The sequence below is a fragment of the Chrysemys picta genome, chromosome 23 (assembly GCF_011386835.1).
Source record: "Chrysemys picta bellii isolate R12L10 chromosome 23, ASM1138683v2, whole genome shotgun sequence".
Classification (NCBI taxonomy): domain Eukaryota; kingdom Metazoa; phylum Chordata; order Testudines; family Emydidae; genus Chrysemys; species Chrysemys picta.
The window spans coordinates 14,795,842-14,810,139 of NC_088813.1; the positions used below are offsets into that span (position 1 = coordinate 14,795,842).

At 38.3% G+C, this 14,298-nt stretch overlaps 1 protein-coding gene across 5 annotated transcripts in view; it reads right to left on the reverse strand.

Moving 5' to 3' along the window:
* Window positions 1-14,298, reverse strand: part of NFYC (nuclear transcription factor Y subunit gamma) — a 60,608-nt gene that overhangs the window by 19,499 nt on the left and 26,811 nt on the right. For 4 of the 5 annotated variants that reach the window (XM_065576897.1, XM_005298412.5, XM_005298411.5 and 1 more), the window contains 3 exons: window positions 9,948-10,060; window positions 5,075-5,146; window positions 2,410-2,523 (listed from right to left, as the gene is read on the reverse strand). In XM_065576897.1, coding sequence (XP_065432969.1) covers window positions 2,410-2,523; window positions 5,075-5,146; window positions 9,948-10,052 — 291 coding nt within the window. In that variant the 5' untranslated portion in view covers window positions 10,053-10,060. The remainder of the gene's footprint in view (window positions 1-2,409; window positions 2,524-5,074; window positions 5,147-9,947; window positions 10,061-14,298) is intronic. The other variant, XM_065576899.1, reaches the window with a different exon arrangement.

The following is a 14,298-nucleotide window of genomic DNA, read 5'->3' on the forward strand; positions in this document are numbered from 1 at the left end:
ATGGGCTGGATGAATGGACTATAAGGTGGATAGAAAGCTGGCTAGATTGTTGGGCTCAACGGGTAGTGATCAATGGCTCCATGTCTAGTTGGCAGCCGGTATCAAGCGGAGTGCCCCCAGGGTCGGTCCTGGGGCCGGTTTTGTTCAATATCTTCATTAATGATCTGGAGGATGACGTGGACTGCACCCTCAGCAAGTTTGCAGATAACACTAAACTGGGAGGAGTGGTAGATATGCTGAAGGGTAGAGATAGGATACAGAAGGACTTAGACAAATTAGAGGATTGGGCCAAAAGAAATCTGATGAGGTTCAACAAGGATGAGTGCAGAGTCCTGCATTTAGGATGGAAGAATCCCATGCACTGCTACAGACTAGGGACCGAGTGGCTAGGCATCAGTTCCGCAGAAAAAGACCTAGGGATTACAGTGGACGAGAAGCTGGATACGAGTCAACAGTGTGCCCTTGTTGCCAAGAAGGCCAACAACATTTTGGGCTGTATAAGTAGAAGCAGTGCCAGCAGATCAAGGGACGTGATCATTCCCCTCTATTCGGCATTGGTGAGGCCTCATCTGGAATACTGCGTCCAGTTTTGGGCCCCACGCTACAAGAAGGATGTGGAAATACTGGAGTCCAGCGGAGAAGCAACAAAAATGATTAGGGGGCTGGAGCACATGCCTTATGAGGAGAGGCTGAGGGAACTGGGATTGTTTAGTCTGCAGAAGAGAAGAATGGGGGCGGGATTTGATAGCTCCTGAAAGGGGGTTCCAAAGAGGATGGATCTAGACTGTTCTCAGTGGTACCAGATGACAGAACAAGGAGTAATGGTCTCAAATTGCAGTGGGGGAGGTTTAGGTTGGATATTAGGAAAACCTTTTTCACTAGGAGGGTGGTGAAGCACTGGAATGGGTTACCTAGGGAGGTGGTGGAATCTCCTTCCTTAGAGGTTTTTAAGGTCAGGCTTGACAAAGCCCTGGCTGGGATGATTTAGTTGGGGATTGGTCCTGCTTTGAGCAGTGGGTTGAACTAGATGACCTCCTGAGGTCCCTTCCAACTCTGATATTCTATGATAAGAGAAGAGGCTGTTCTTGATTTAGTCACAGTTACACAGGAACTGGCTCAGGAAGTAAGTGCATGGAGCCACCAATTCACAGTGAACTTAACATAATACGTTCAATATCCTCTCAAAAGGATAATTACAAGAGGTAGTGCTATGACACTGAACTTCAACAAGGGGACTTTTCTTTAGAATAGTCAGAAACAACCTGAAGGAAAAGTGACAATATTACAGTGTACCACCAGAGACACTGTTTAAGAACATTTTAGGGTTGCAAAGTGAGCATAACCAAGCAGAGGGAGGGAGGGAAGGAGTTAACTCGGAGTTCTTAGGAGCATATTTGAGAAAAATGGTATCCCAAGTGATGTTAAGAGATCAAAGTTTATGATGTAAGATGGCAATTAAGAGGACTAAGAGGAAGCGTGAAGAGCAAAGAGTTAAAAGATACAGGTGGACTGCAAAGTATATTAGAAGAAGGAAAGCCCACAGGAGAGTTAGTGAGCCTACCAAGATGAGAGGGGGGCATTGGAGACCAGGGATACTAAAATCCCTCCCCAAACTACTTATGGACTCGGAGGGTGATGCAGATATACATACCCTGGAGTTACTCTCTTCAGACATAGTGTCAGATAGAGGTTTTTCAAAACAAAGGCAAAACAAAAAAAAAGGAACTAAAAAAGAGTGAAATTGTGTAAGTCGCCATTACTGGACAGCATTTGTCCAAGTTCTGAAGATACTCAACGACAAAGCAGCTGACAAACAAGGTAATTTGTCATTAAAAACTACTTCTACAATAGACGACCATATGAGGACCAAAGCCGTAAGACAGCTTTAAAAATCCTGGGTCTGGTTCCAGGAATCACAGAAAAAGGAAGGGTCTTATTTGGTATTAGGAAAAAATCACTGAAGCTAGTATACGTGAGCACAACAGGATTGAGATATTTGCCCTTTCTGATGTTACCTAGGATTAAAATTAGAAGGGCTATCAATCCTCACACTTCAACTTATCTGAGGCATTTGAGGGCATGTATCACCTTGGCATCTAAGTGCCAACAGTAGCCATGAAGAAAGTAAGGGAAAAAAAGCATTTTCATCTCTGTTCCACAGGTATAGTATATTTTAAAGGGGCACTGTTACAGCTGCAGGGGATTGCACCTGTATCCCCTCCTCTGTGGTACACCCCAGGAGTTCCTAGTCAGGTATCCGGTCTCTAGCCATCACCTGTCTCTGGTCAGGGACCCCTGTCTCACTCCCTTCTGACAGGGAGCTGCATAAGGTTCATATTTAGAAAGTAAAAGGGGTCAGAAAACACGGACATGGCAGTTCAAGGTTTCATGGAAATAGCTCTCCATTACCTGCAGAGTCCTCCGCTTGTTATCTTCAGTGTGTATCCATGCCCGTAGCGTCAATTCTGTTATGAATATTTGAGCAGCCTTGGCAAACAGCACAGGGGCTTCAGCACTAATCATCTGTAATGAAAAATGTGCATTTCATTCACTCATCAATCAATGTACCACACTTGATTCTATCATAGAAGCTTGGTATCATATTAACAGATAAATAGTCCAGGGATGAATAAGATGGTAGTTTGGGAGATTAGGGGATTTCCACATTACATCTGAAGGCCATCTTGCTGCAAGATGTGGAAGTACAAAGGGCTACCAGTTTTCAATCAAGCACTGCACAGGAATACTGGTCAGTTACAATTTTCCTGATAAGTTTATTTATTGAAATATGAAGGTTATCAGATTTTAATTTTGCATAGCTCACTGGCTTATCCTATGCTAACACAAAGTTTTGGTCAGTCTTACTCTTTAACAACAGAAGTGAAACTCCACTAACAATTCACATGATAGACAGGCCTTCCATTCACAGGTTAATAGTTTCTTCTTTCACTCTGATGGAGGATAATCTATCCCAGCAGCTCTCACTACTTTTCAAGCTAACTTATCGTAGATGATATAATATGTATTGTGGAAGTTTAGGTTACAATTAACATTTTAGGGCCATGTTTTCAGCACCTGTTTCAACTTTATGCTCACAAAACCCCCAACTTGCAGGAGCATATGGCATCAGTATGTGTGAAACTGGGTAGTCAGTAATCTACTAAGCTTGCACATGAATCATTTTTATATGTGCAAATTTTGATTGTGCAACGAGGGCACAAATTTAGAGGCCAGGTTGAGGCCTCATTTAAAAATCTAGTCCTTACAGTCAGAAGCTATCAATAGTTATTTACAAAGTGACTTACATACTAGGGTAAAGAATACAGGTAGAGTAAAAACGGATTGTAAAGATTTAAAATAAATAAATAAATGAATGAATAAATCACAAGTCTCACCAAATTTTGTTTTCTTAACAGAATCTGGCTTTAATTCTCTATTAGAACTGTTTCACTTTAGCTACCTTTGTAATAGGCTTATTTCCCTGGATAATCTCCTTCCTGTTAAAAAATGGCTACCCGGAAACAATATTATTTACTTTCCATCTCCCTTTTCCCATCATTACAGGGAATTTGGCATTAAATTTAGTTAAGGCACTGAACTGAGACTCAAGAGGCTTGGATTCAATCTGGTTCAAAGTTTAAAAAATGTCGACGTTAACAAACGGAGCCAAAGAACACACCTTTTTCACTGAGCTTATTTAAATGTTAAAGTCTCCCAACCTCCGGGTGGTATTCACAAAAAAAAGGATGGAAGTCATTGGCTCCATGAACTCTCTTGGAAATTGGCATCCCATAAAATCTTCTAATTTAAGGCAAAAAGATCATTGGATAAGGAACAAAATATATATATATAGATATAGATAGATATATCTATATATCTCCCTGATATTTACAGTAGGTTTTTTTGTTTTTCCTGTTATATGAGTAGATGTGCCAGATTTCCCCTTAGACCTATGCATGCCCTTATCCCCATATGGATGACGACTGTAGAACTTGCCTCCATCACATGCCAAATAAATACTGATTTCTTAGTTTGCTTGTTTCAAGGGTTCAGATCTAAAATTTATGAAATATCAAAGGCCACACTTCTGTGATAAAATGTAAAATATGATGTTTTGTACTAATATTTGAAATACCTTTGTAGGGCGGTTGTTTTTTTAAATGTCACTATGTTTATATTAAATGATTTTGCAGTTCTGTGAACGCAAAAGCCACAGAAATAAGGAGGAGATATGAAATCAGAGACAGAAGCTAGTCATTACTAGAACTGGGAAAAGACTGAAAGTCATCTGGAAATGCTTTATTCAAGACATGTCAGGAAATTTGTTTTTAATGCAAAATGTACAACTTATGGGCCCTGCTATACAAGCTAGTTAAGTAAGGAAAACAGTTGTCCAACAATGTATCTGAAAAATACTGTGAAATCTATCAAGCTGCTAACAGCTGCAGCCGCCACAATGGTGCAGTCAACTAATCTCCGTGAGGCATCCTGAGCACCTCTTCTCTATAGGTCAATAAATCATCTCCAGACTTTACTGTGTTGGGAGGAAGGATGATACTGTGGGTAAGGAACTGATTTGGGACTCAAGAGTCCGATTCAACTCCTGGCTTTCCTACAGCCTTCCTGTCTGACCTTTAGCATGTCAACTCTCTGTGCCTCGGTTCCCTATATGTAAAATGGAGATATTACTTCCATTCCTCTCAGGGTTAACTCATTAATTTTTGTGACGCATTTAGATACTACGGTGGCAGTGGTCATATAAGTACCTAGACAGAGAAGGCTGTATGAGGCACCTAACTTGGCCTACTTCATTTGACACACACATTTATCATTTTAGAGCACTCCTCAAAAAGAAACGATCACTCCAGTTTCTAGGGGGCTTTTCACAGCACGAACTGTGAAATTGTTCTGATAGCTGATGGGGTATTTTAATTCTTCTACAGATTTCAAGAACAATAAGGTTGTTTTTCTTACATACACTGCAACCCAGAGAAATGACATGTATAGTGCTCATCAACAGGGTTCATAACCGTATGTTTTGTTTCACAGCGTAAAAGACCAAACATGAATTTACCTTCACATCTTCATCCAGTTTCATAATCTTCTTAATACGAGCCAGTGGGAGTTCCTGCACTCTAAAGTCTTTCTGCAGAGAGCAAAAAAAGAAGACTTCATAAACTGTTCAACTATACATAATTCAAAACAAAAGTAAGAGATAAGTGATGTTCAGAAGAATTCAAAATTGGCCCTTTCTGCTTAAACAGTGTATCTGTCTCCTGTAAGAGGCAACAATTTTTATTCTCCAAGGTAATGTAACTACAAACACTTGATGTTTACCCTCTTATCCACTTTTCCTAGCCATTCCAATTGTTACATACTAGATCATTTCCCCCTCCATCTGCAGAATGGATGTGCAATAGACAGCATAGCTGCTGCCTGCAGTACAGGCAGTGGGCCCTGGAGCAGGCCGCACTCCAAGCTCAACCTCAAAGATCTTGCTCATTTCTCCCCCACCTACCCCCACGACACAGACTGTGCAGAAAAAGGATAGCTCATGGAGGCAAGAGGCCAGGGGAAGACCTCTCCCCTGCAGGCTGGCGACTAGGGGGCAGCTGCTGGAGTTTGCTAGATGACTAGGAACTAGGAGGTTGTGAAAGTGGAGAGGGAGGACTGCACAAACCTGCCAGTGGGAAGCGAGAGAGAAGCGAGGTCTCTGGGCAATGTGTGTCAAGGGGAGAAGAAATGGGGATCAAGCAAAGGAAACCAGAACCTGCATTTCTGTGCACGCACATTTGAGGTGCATTTAAAGTTGAATTTTTAGCACACATTCGGCATTAATGGGAAGGGTTATTAAAAAAAAACACAAAGACAAATAAAAACATGATTTGTTCTTTAAAAACATGATTTTTATGCAAATGTCATGATTTTTTTGAGTTTTGACTCAATTTTTGAACTCTTGGGGTTGGCAAAACTACTAATTGACTTGGTACCGCATGCCATAAAATATAAAATTAACATGGCACACATTAAATGGTTAAAAACTGCTCACGTGACAGACCTCAATCTAAATGTCAACAAACAATCATCATCAAAGAGGTCCCACAGGGATCAGTTCTTGGCCGTATGATAGTTAACATTTTTATCAACAATCCGGAAGAAAACAAAGCCGTTACCAATAAAGTTGGGGAAGAGGACAGGTCATTGATACACAGCGATCCAGGTTGCTCAGTAAGTTTGGCACAAGCAAACAAAATGCATTTTAATAGGGCCAAATGTAAAGTTGCACATATAGGAACAAAGAACATAGGCTATACTCACAAGATGTGGAACTCTGTCCTGTGAAGCACTGATTCTAAAAAAGACTTGGAAGCTTTGGTGGATAATCAGCTGAACGTGAGCTCCCAGTTCAAAGCTGTGGCCAAAGGGGCTAATGTAATTTTTACATGTATAACTAGGGGAATATCGAGTAGGAGCAGAGAAGTTGTATCACCGCTGTATTTGGCACTATGCGACTGCTACCTGAAAATTGTATCTAGTTCTGGTATCCACAATTGAAGAAGAATGTAAATAAATTGGAAAAAGAGTTCAAAGAGCCATGAAATATGCCTTAGAAGAATGAAAGATTCGAGGAGCTCAATCTATTTAGCCTAACAAGAGAGGGTTCAGAGGTGACTAGACCACGGTTTACAAATACCTACATGGGGAATAAAAAATTGACAATGGGCTCTTCAGTCTAGCAGACAAATGTCTAACTCACAAGATCCAATGGCTGGAAGTTGAAGCCAGACAAATTCAGATTGGAAATAAGGTACAATTTTTTTTTTTTTTAAACAGAAAGGGTAATTAACCACTGGAACAACTTCTGCATCACTGGCAATTTAAATCAAGATTGGATGTTTTTCTAAAAGATATGCGCTAGTTCAAACAGGAATTAATTTAGGAAAGTCCAGTGGTCTATGTTATGTGGGAGGTCAAACTAGATAGTCTACAGTGGTCCCTTCCAGCCTTATTATCTAGAATCTTTGAATTAGTTGTGACTTCTGTGCAGATCTGTGAATCCTTTCCAGGAAATCTCATAGTGATACAATTCTTCTCCAGGTCCTGCCACAGTTGAATAACACCTTATAATTGGTTATTTTTAGGGGGGAAATCTATTTTATTCCTGTAAATAAGTACTATGGCTATTAGACATTGCATATATTGTGTATTTATTTTGGTTTAAGAGAAGCATGGCATGTTGTCTGGCTACTACCCAGCTAAACAAGATTTAGGAGATCGATTCTTGACCTTTTCTTTTTCCAAATTAAGCATCAACATTTTCACCAAGCCTCTTCAAATTTAATTCTGAAGCTGTAATGTATCATTAGTACTATTTTCTACAGTTTCTCCAAGATTAGGCTGCATTTCTCTGTGTTTTATGGGGAAAAAAAATCATTCTTAACTGTTCCCCTTTTCCCCAGAATTCTAGCTAAAGTGTGCACACCACAAAAGCACAAGAACAGAAATAAAGATTGTCTCAAAGAGCAGTCAACCAGAACAGTTTGTACCTCAGGTAACTGCTTTGACCACCCACTACACAATACACGTAAATGAATTCTCAAATTTGCCCCGGTCCACATATGCTGCAGCACTCAGTGTGTTGGCTTTACTAGACATAATAATTTCAGTGCCTGATTACGTGCAGGGTGGCTAGATAGGACTGTTTTATAATTGTTTTTCCCCTACAGTCCTTATTAAAATTTTCATTCAGGCAGAAGCTTACAACTCGGCATTCAACATTTTTTTAACTTGCAATGCAATAAATAGATTCACATGACAGCAGTCTTAGAAATTAAATTGCCCATACTAGGTGAGCTGTAGACTAAACCCTTACCACATGCAGATGAAGACAAACGATAGCTCTTGCACATAAGAGCTCAGTGCACAAAGGGATCAAAGTAATTAATTCTGGTCTCTGCATACAGATTGCTACATCTGTTTCTTGAGCTGAGACTGTATAAACATGCTGAAAGGGGAAGCTTATCTTTAGACTACTGTATCAGGACAGGGTTCTTCATTTCAAATGGACCATCTTCAAATTGAGCCCTTTTGTTTTCAGCTAATTTAAATTAAAACCAGAAAAGTCGGCATTTAGGACAGACTACTGTAATGTCATAGTAGAGATGTCAGTTGTTCTTGAAAAGGCATTTTTGTTATATGCCCTTATTCTCAGAGGCTTATCTTTTAAGTGGAAAAAAATCGGGCGGTGAAATCTTTATTGTTCATTCTCAGCCTAAAGATGAAATTTTTAAAAATAAATCTGACAAAATTCTGTTCAGCTCTGCGTTATTTAAGCATTTGAAAAGTGTAGGGTTTTTTTGTGTGTGTGTTTGTTAAATATTGTGCACTTTGTGTTCAGGTTATTTTTAAAACTTCACACTTGCCAAATTAATTCTTAAAGTGGGTATAATACCTTTGAAAGGAAACTTTATCAAAATTCCACCCTCAGAATCACATCCATAATACCTGCTAACTTCAATAGGAATACGCTTATATAATAATGTAGGCTAGAAAATCATGAACATATCTTATTTGAAAAATAGAAGATAACACACCAAGATGCACTGGTCTAGCTATGCACAAGCGAGTGCATGGGTATACTGAGCCCTAAACTGCCTATTACATTGATATTGGTGCTTAGATATCAAAGTGATAAGTGTGTAGAAAGATCATCGATTAAACTAAATTGGTCTAGATAACATTGAATATTCTGAAATAAGTAATGACTGTAGAAGCCATAACTAAATATCCTGAAATTTGTGCATTTAAATTCTAACCAATAATGTTGCACAAGTGTACTTCTTCCTCAGTGGATTTCACAACTGTACAGGAAAACTGGTAGGGGAAAGGCAGAGGCCCTACTACCAGTCTGTTTCAAAGTGATGTAAGCAGGTGAAGGAAGAAGCTAATGGATTTCCACTAAGTACTGAGGAAACACCTAGCCCTGATCCCCCCAGATATACTTTGCAACAGAAATTTTTTTTTAGCCCTGGCGCTAAAGCTTTAAGTTTCACTAGTAGCAACACTTATAAGATATAAAATATGATTTTTTGAATGTACCAAGTCAGCAAGCAAGTTTCAAATAAAATATGACAAAATGTAAGCCCTATTCTGGAAACAGAAAATAAAAATCAATCTTCCATCTACAGATTTTCCTTAATTCTGGGAAACATCTTAACAGTGATATATATTGTTTGCTAGAATGTGGCAACTATGGAGCAAAAGTGTATACAAATTTAGAAGCTCTGTCGCCATTTTACATTATGGAATTCCAACAGCAGTAAGTACATTCTGTAACACATATTCCCAATCACTTGACCGTCAGTTAATCAAAGGCAGCCAGTATCCTGATAGAATCCACAACCATTCATCTACATTTGTTTCAAAACTGTTTTTTTTTCCAAAGGTTTTGAATACCTTTGAAACCTTCTAGGAAATTAAGTTACAACTCTCTATATGAAACCGTTTTTGATTCCATTTTTCTCTCCCCTAAAAGATTTTGGTTTAATCTGGAAAACTATTTATAATGGAGGACTATTGTGTCTCCATAAACTATGAAATATGTAAATTTGATTTCATTATCGCTGAGCTACATCCCAAATGTTGGTAAAAGCGTACATTTAGACAAATCAGCTCACTTCAGCTACATGGTGATCATTTTCTAACCCCGCAGCTGAGCTAGGAAGCTTCTTCTTGCATGGGGCCAAGTTCTGCCTTGAGATACTTATGCACTAATTCGACTGTTGACTCCAAAGGGACTTATCTGTACATATCTGAAAGAAGAATTTGGCCAAATGTAGTTGGTTTTTGAAAATATTTTACTATAAGACACTGAAGTAGCAGGTAACTTCTGTTGTACTAAACGTTTTCTTAAGGTTTTATCACATTGTCAAAGGACACTCTCTTACCACTGTTAGATTTCGAATCTCCTCCATGACCCGAGGCCAGAAAGACTGCAGGCTTTGCTGAGCATCACTACTGCCAGTGGCGCCAAAGCCACCATCTGTGGACATGGTGATAACTGGGGGAGGAGGACGGGGGGAAAAAAAAGAAACATTAGTAGAGATGGAGGAGACAATAGATTCAAAAAGTCCTAGAGTTTTTCCTGAATCATTTTGCAAAAGTCTCCAAACAAGACAAGACTATCAAGTTCACACAACAGTGTGTGAAACTACCTGTTCTCTCCGAAAAAAGACTCCAACATAGTTTCAAAGATCTGAAGGTTGGCAAGAAGTTAGTCACTCCCTTTTATTATTGGAATGCACACACTATAGTTCTATTAAATGTCTAGTCCAAAAAGGCTATTATGATGTCCACTGAAGAATTAAAAGACCACCAATATCTTATCAGATCTGAAAGGCTTGCAAACTTACTAGAGTAAACACCAATCAAGAAGAGGGTGAGCAAACAGGAGGTCATCTCTATTTTGGCTTCCATCCACTATGAGTTATCTACACTAGTACTGTTTTTTAAAAATTAGAATCAACTTAATTCAACAAAATCAAAGAAATTGTTATGCAGCTACTACTCTGCATTAGCCCACACTATTGTAAATCACAAATTTTAAACTGAAGGTGTCTACTTACCCTTTTTTGTATTTTATTAAACTATGCTTGTCATTTGGCACTCTAGAACTGACGTTTGGGAAGCAAATTCTGTTAGACTTTAGAACTATTCAGAATCTATTTCATGGATACCTTATAACCTGTACCTTGATAAGAGACCAAACTTAAGATGTATGCGAACACTTGTAATTGTGATCAACAAATTTACAAAATATACAGCAACTGAATTACAACCACAGTGGAGAAGAATAGGACTGACAGGCAGATAGCTATACAAAGTTAAAAAAAATAATCGAACTTGGGTTTACATGCCACTGAAACACTGAGCCAATCCTGTACCCTTCACATGCAAATACCTCCTGGAATAAACTGCAAGATCAAACCCTGTATGTGCGACCAAAAAAAATGTAAAAACAATGAGGAGTACATGTGGCACCTTAGCCCACGAAAGCTTATGCCCAAATAAATGTGTTAGTCTCTAAGGTACCACAAGTACTCCTTGTTGTTTTTGCTGATACAGACTAACACGGCTATCACTTTGAAACCTAAAAAATGTATAACATTTAAGCCAGAAGTGGCTAATGCTGGACAAGCCCAAATATGCTCTTAAAAAGCACTTTAATTGCAAAGAAATAGCTTTATAGTGGGGGAAAAAGGGACTCAGGATGAAGTGTGATTCCTTTAGAATTTCTGACAATCTAACAATCTTTAACACTCTAGCAAAAGAATGCTTAAGTCGTGCTGTGTTTACACACTAGAATCATTCCAATTCTGACGGCATGTATGAATTACAGAAATGTAGAACACTGCAAGACAGAACTTGTTATTCCCCAGGCATAAGAAGTGTTTCAGGGAATGCCAAAAGAGTCACTGCTCACTTCCCAAATGAACAAAGAAATTAAATGTTATGCTAAATGTTCTCTTGGGTCATCCAAAGCTGCTTTGATGTTTCCATTTAAAAAAAGCCACTCCTAAAAGTTCAGTGGGTTGTGGGGAGAGAAACTATGCGCTGCTTTTCAAAAGACAAATCTCAACATGTGTGTGTGTGTGTGTGTTGATATAATCGGAAAAGGCGTGGGGCAAAATTTAGAGCTGGCATATTAGGCACAATTCCCATTCACTTCTGATCCAATGCATATAATGGTTTATTTATGCCTCTTCAAGCTGAAGGAGGAGCAAAGTAATTTTGAAGTTTTATGCGACGTGGTTTAGCCCATCTCCTAGAACTGGAAGGGACCTTGAAAGGTCATCGAGTCCAGCCCCCTGCCTTCACTAGCAGGACCAAGTACTGATTTTGCCCCAGATCCCTAAGTGGCCCCCTCAAGGATTGAACTCACAACCCTGGGTTTAGCAGGCCAATGCTCAAACCACTGAGCTATCCCTGTTGTCTGGGGGAGATTACTGTGGGCTTTAGACCTGTTGTGCCAAATACAATAATTACTCTTCATAAAAGAATATTGTTAGATTAGCCTACAGTAGAACATTCATGGCTAGTTAGGTACAAACTAACTAAACTGTAGGCTCATAAATTCAGGACATATTGAAAGAAGTGCTGTGAATGGTTACATTTAATTTTTTAAATTTGTTGGGGTAGTTTGACAGGGTATAAATATCTACAAAAATGAGATTAACCTATAAATATTTGGCTAGTATCCACAAACTGTTGCAATAATGGTAAAAATCAAGGCAAAAGCAGTTACAAAATTTCTCTGGAAACAGAAATGACCAGCGGGTTATTCAGTAATTCTAACTGCAGCCAATTTTCATAATTAAGCCACCTATGAAAGAAAAATCTTCAAATATTTAAAAGGAAAATAAAAGTAGATAAAATATTTTAACTAAATCTTGTAACTGAATTCTGAATTTGTGCATCTCTGCTTTGTCACATGAACAGAAATATAGATTTAGGAATGCACAAGCTAATCCTTGAAATCTGCTCTATGATGGCAATATGCTCTATGTAACTGAACTCGCATACCAATAACACTAAGACGGGACAGGGACTTTCCCTCAACTCATGATGCAATTTACTCAAAAGGCAAACCAACAGTTATTCAAGCTTATGCTTCAAAGATGATTTGCATTCAAATCCATTTAATACCACAGTGAATTACAAACAGCAAGAAACAGAAAAGCAAAATAAAGCAAACCAAGAAAAAAAAATACCAGCCACTAGGAAAATATTTCTAAAACCTACATGGATATTACTCAATTGTTTTATCGAATGCTGACTAAGCCTTACAGAAATACTATGCAGTAGCTAGGGTGACCAGACAGCAAGTGTGAAAAATCGGTACGGGGGTGGGGGAGTAATAGGCACCTATATAAAGCAAAGCCCCAAATATCAGAATTGTCCCTATAAAATAGGCTACTGCTAGGGTGACTAGATAGCCCGATGACCAAAATATGGATTTAAAAAAAAAAAACCAAACAGTAAAGTTCTCACAAACACTAAAATCAAACCAGAAATGTTTTCATGATTTGCATTAATGAAAATACTTTAAAACACTGCAGCATTGTTTTTGTGCATGAGAATAAAAACGTTAGTAATAACAGAAAGTGAAACTGACAATCTAATTAGACTGTCCAATCTCAGCAAAATTCTGAAAGTAAGTAAAGCGCAAGATAAGTAATACACCCAAGATAAGTAACACACATACAAATTTTTAACACCCTTCCCCCATTTTTATTCAAGGTGGCATTTGCAAAAAAGGTAAAGAATAGATTAATATCTTGAAAGTATCCTTTTAAAATTGCTACTGCCATATGAAATACAGTAGAACCTCAGAGTTTTGAACTGACCGGTTAACCACACACCTCATTTGGAACCGAAAGTATGCAATAAGACATCAGCAGAGACAACCCACCCCCCCACGCACAAATACTGTATAATACTGTGTTAAATGTAAACTACATAAAGGGAAAGTTTAAAAAAAGATTTGACAGAGTAAGGAAGTGATTTCTGTGCTTGTTTCATTTAAATCAAGATGGTTAAAAGCAGCATTTTTCTTCTGCATAGTAAGGTTTCAAAGCTGACTTAAGTCAACGTTCAGTTGTAAACTTTTGAAAGAACAACCATAACCTTTTGTGCAGAGTTACGAACAACCTCCATTCCTGAGGTATCGTAATTGAGGTTCTACTGTATGGACTTGCTTTTATGACTCATCATTTCCGAAAGTGAAAGCTGTACCACATGAAGAAAAGTTGAGATTCCTGAATCTTTTCCTCTCAAAATAGAAACGACAGCTTTTGATGCAGAAAGCATTGAACATGACTGTATCAAACTGTATATCATCGCTCATATCAGTAATGAAAAGTAGTGCAGTTGTTTGTTTTTGATTGAGAATCCACTCCAACTAGATTGTTCAAAATGACAACGAATTGGTGAATAAATTACTACATATTAGACAGGAAGGACAAGGAAATGTTAAAGTTACACTAATGAAAAGCTTTATCCTCTATTGTCTGTATCTGCTAAAGCAAGTTTTCCCTTGTATTCCATATATACCTATTGTACAAATTAGCACAAGATATTGGAAGAGCTCAAAACCAGTTTAATCTAGTCATCTAGAATTTAAAAAAACCCTTAAATTAAAATCATATCTTCGAAGTAAATAAATACAAGACCAATATTTCAGAATGCAGAATCAACAGCCTGGTGGTTGACTCAAAGATAATTGCTACTTTAAATAAC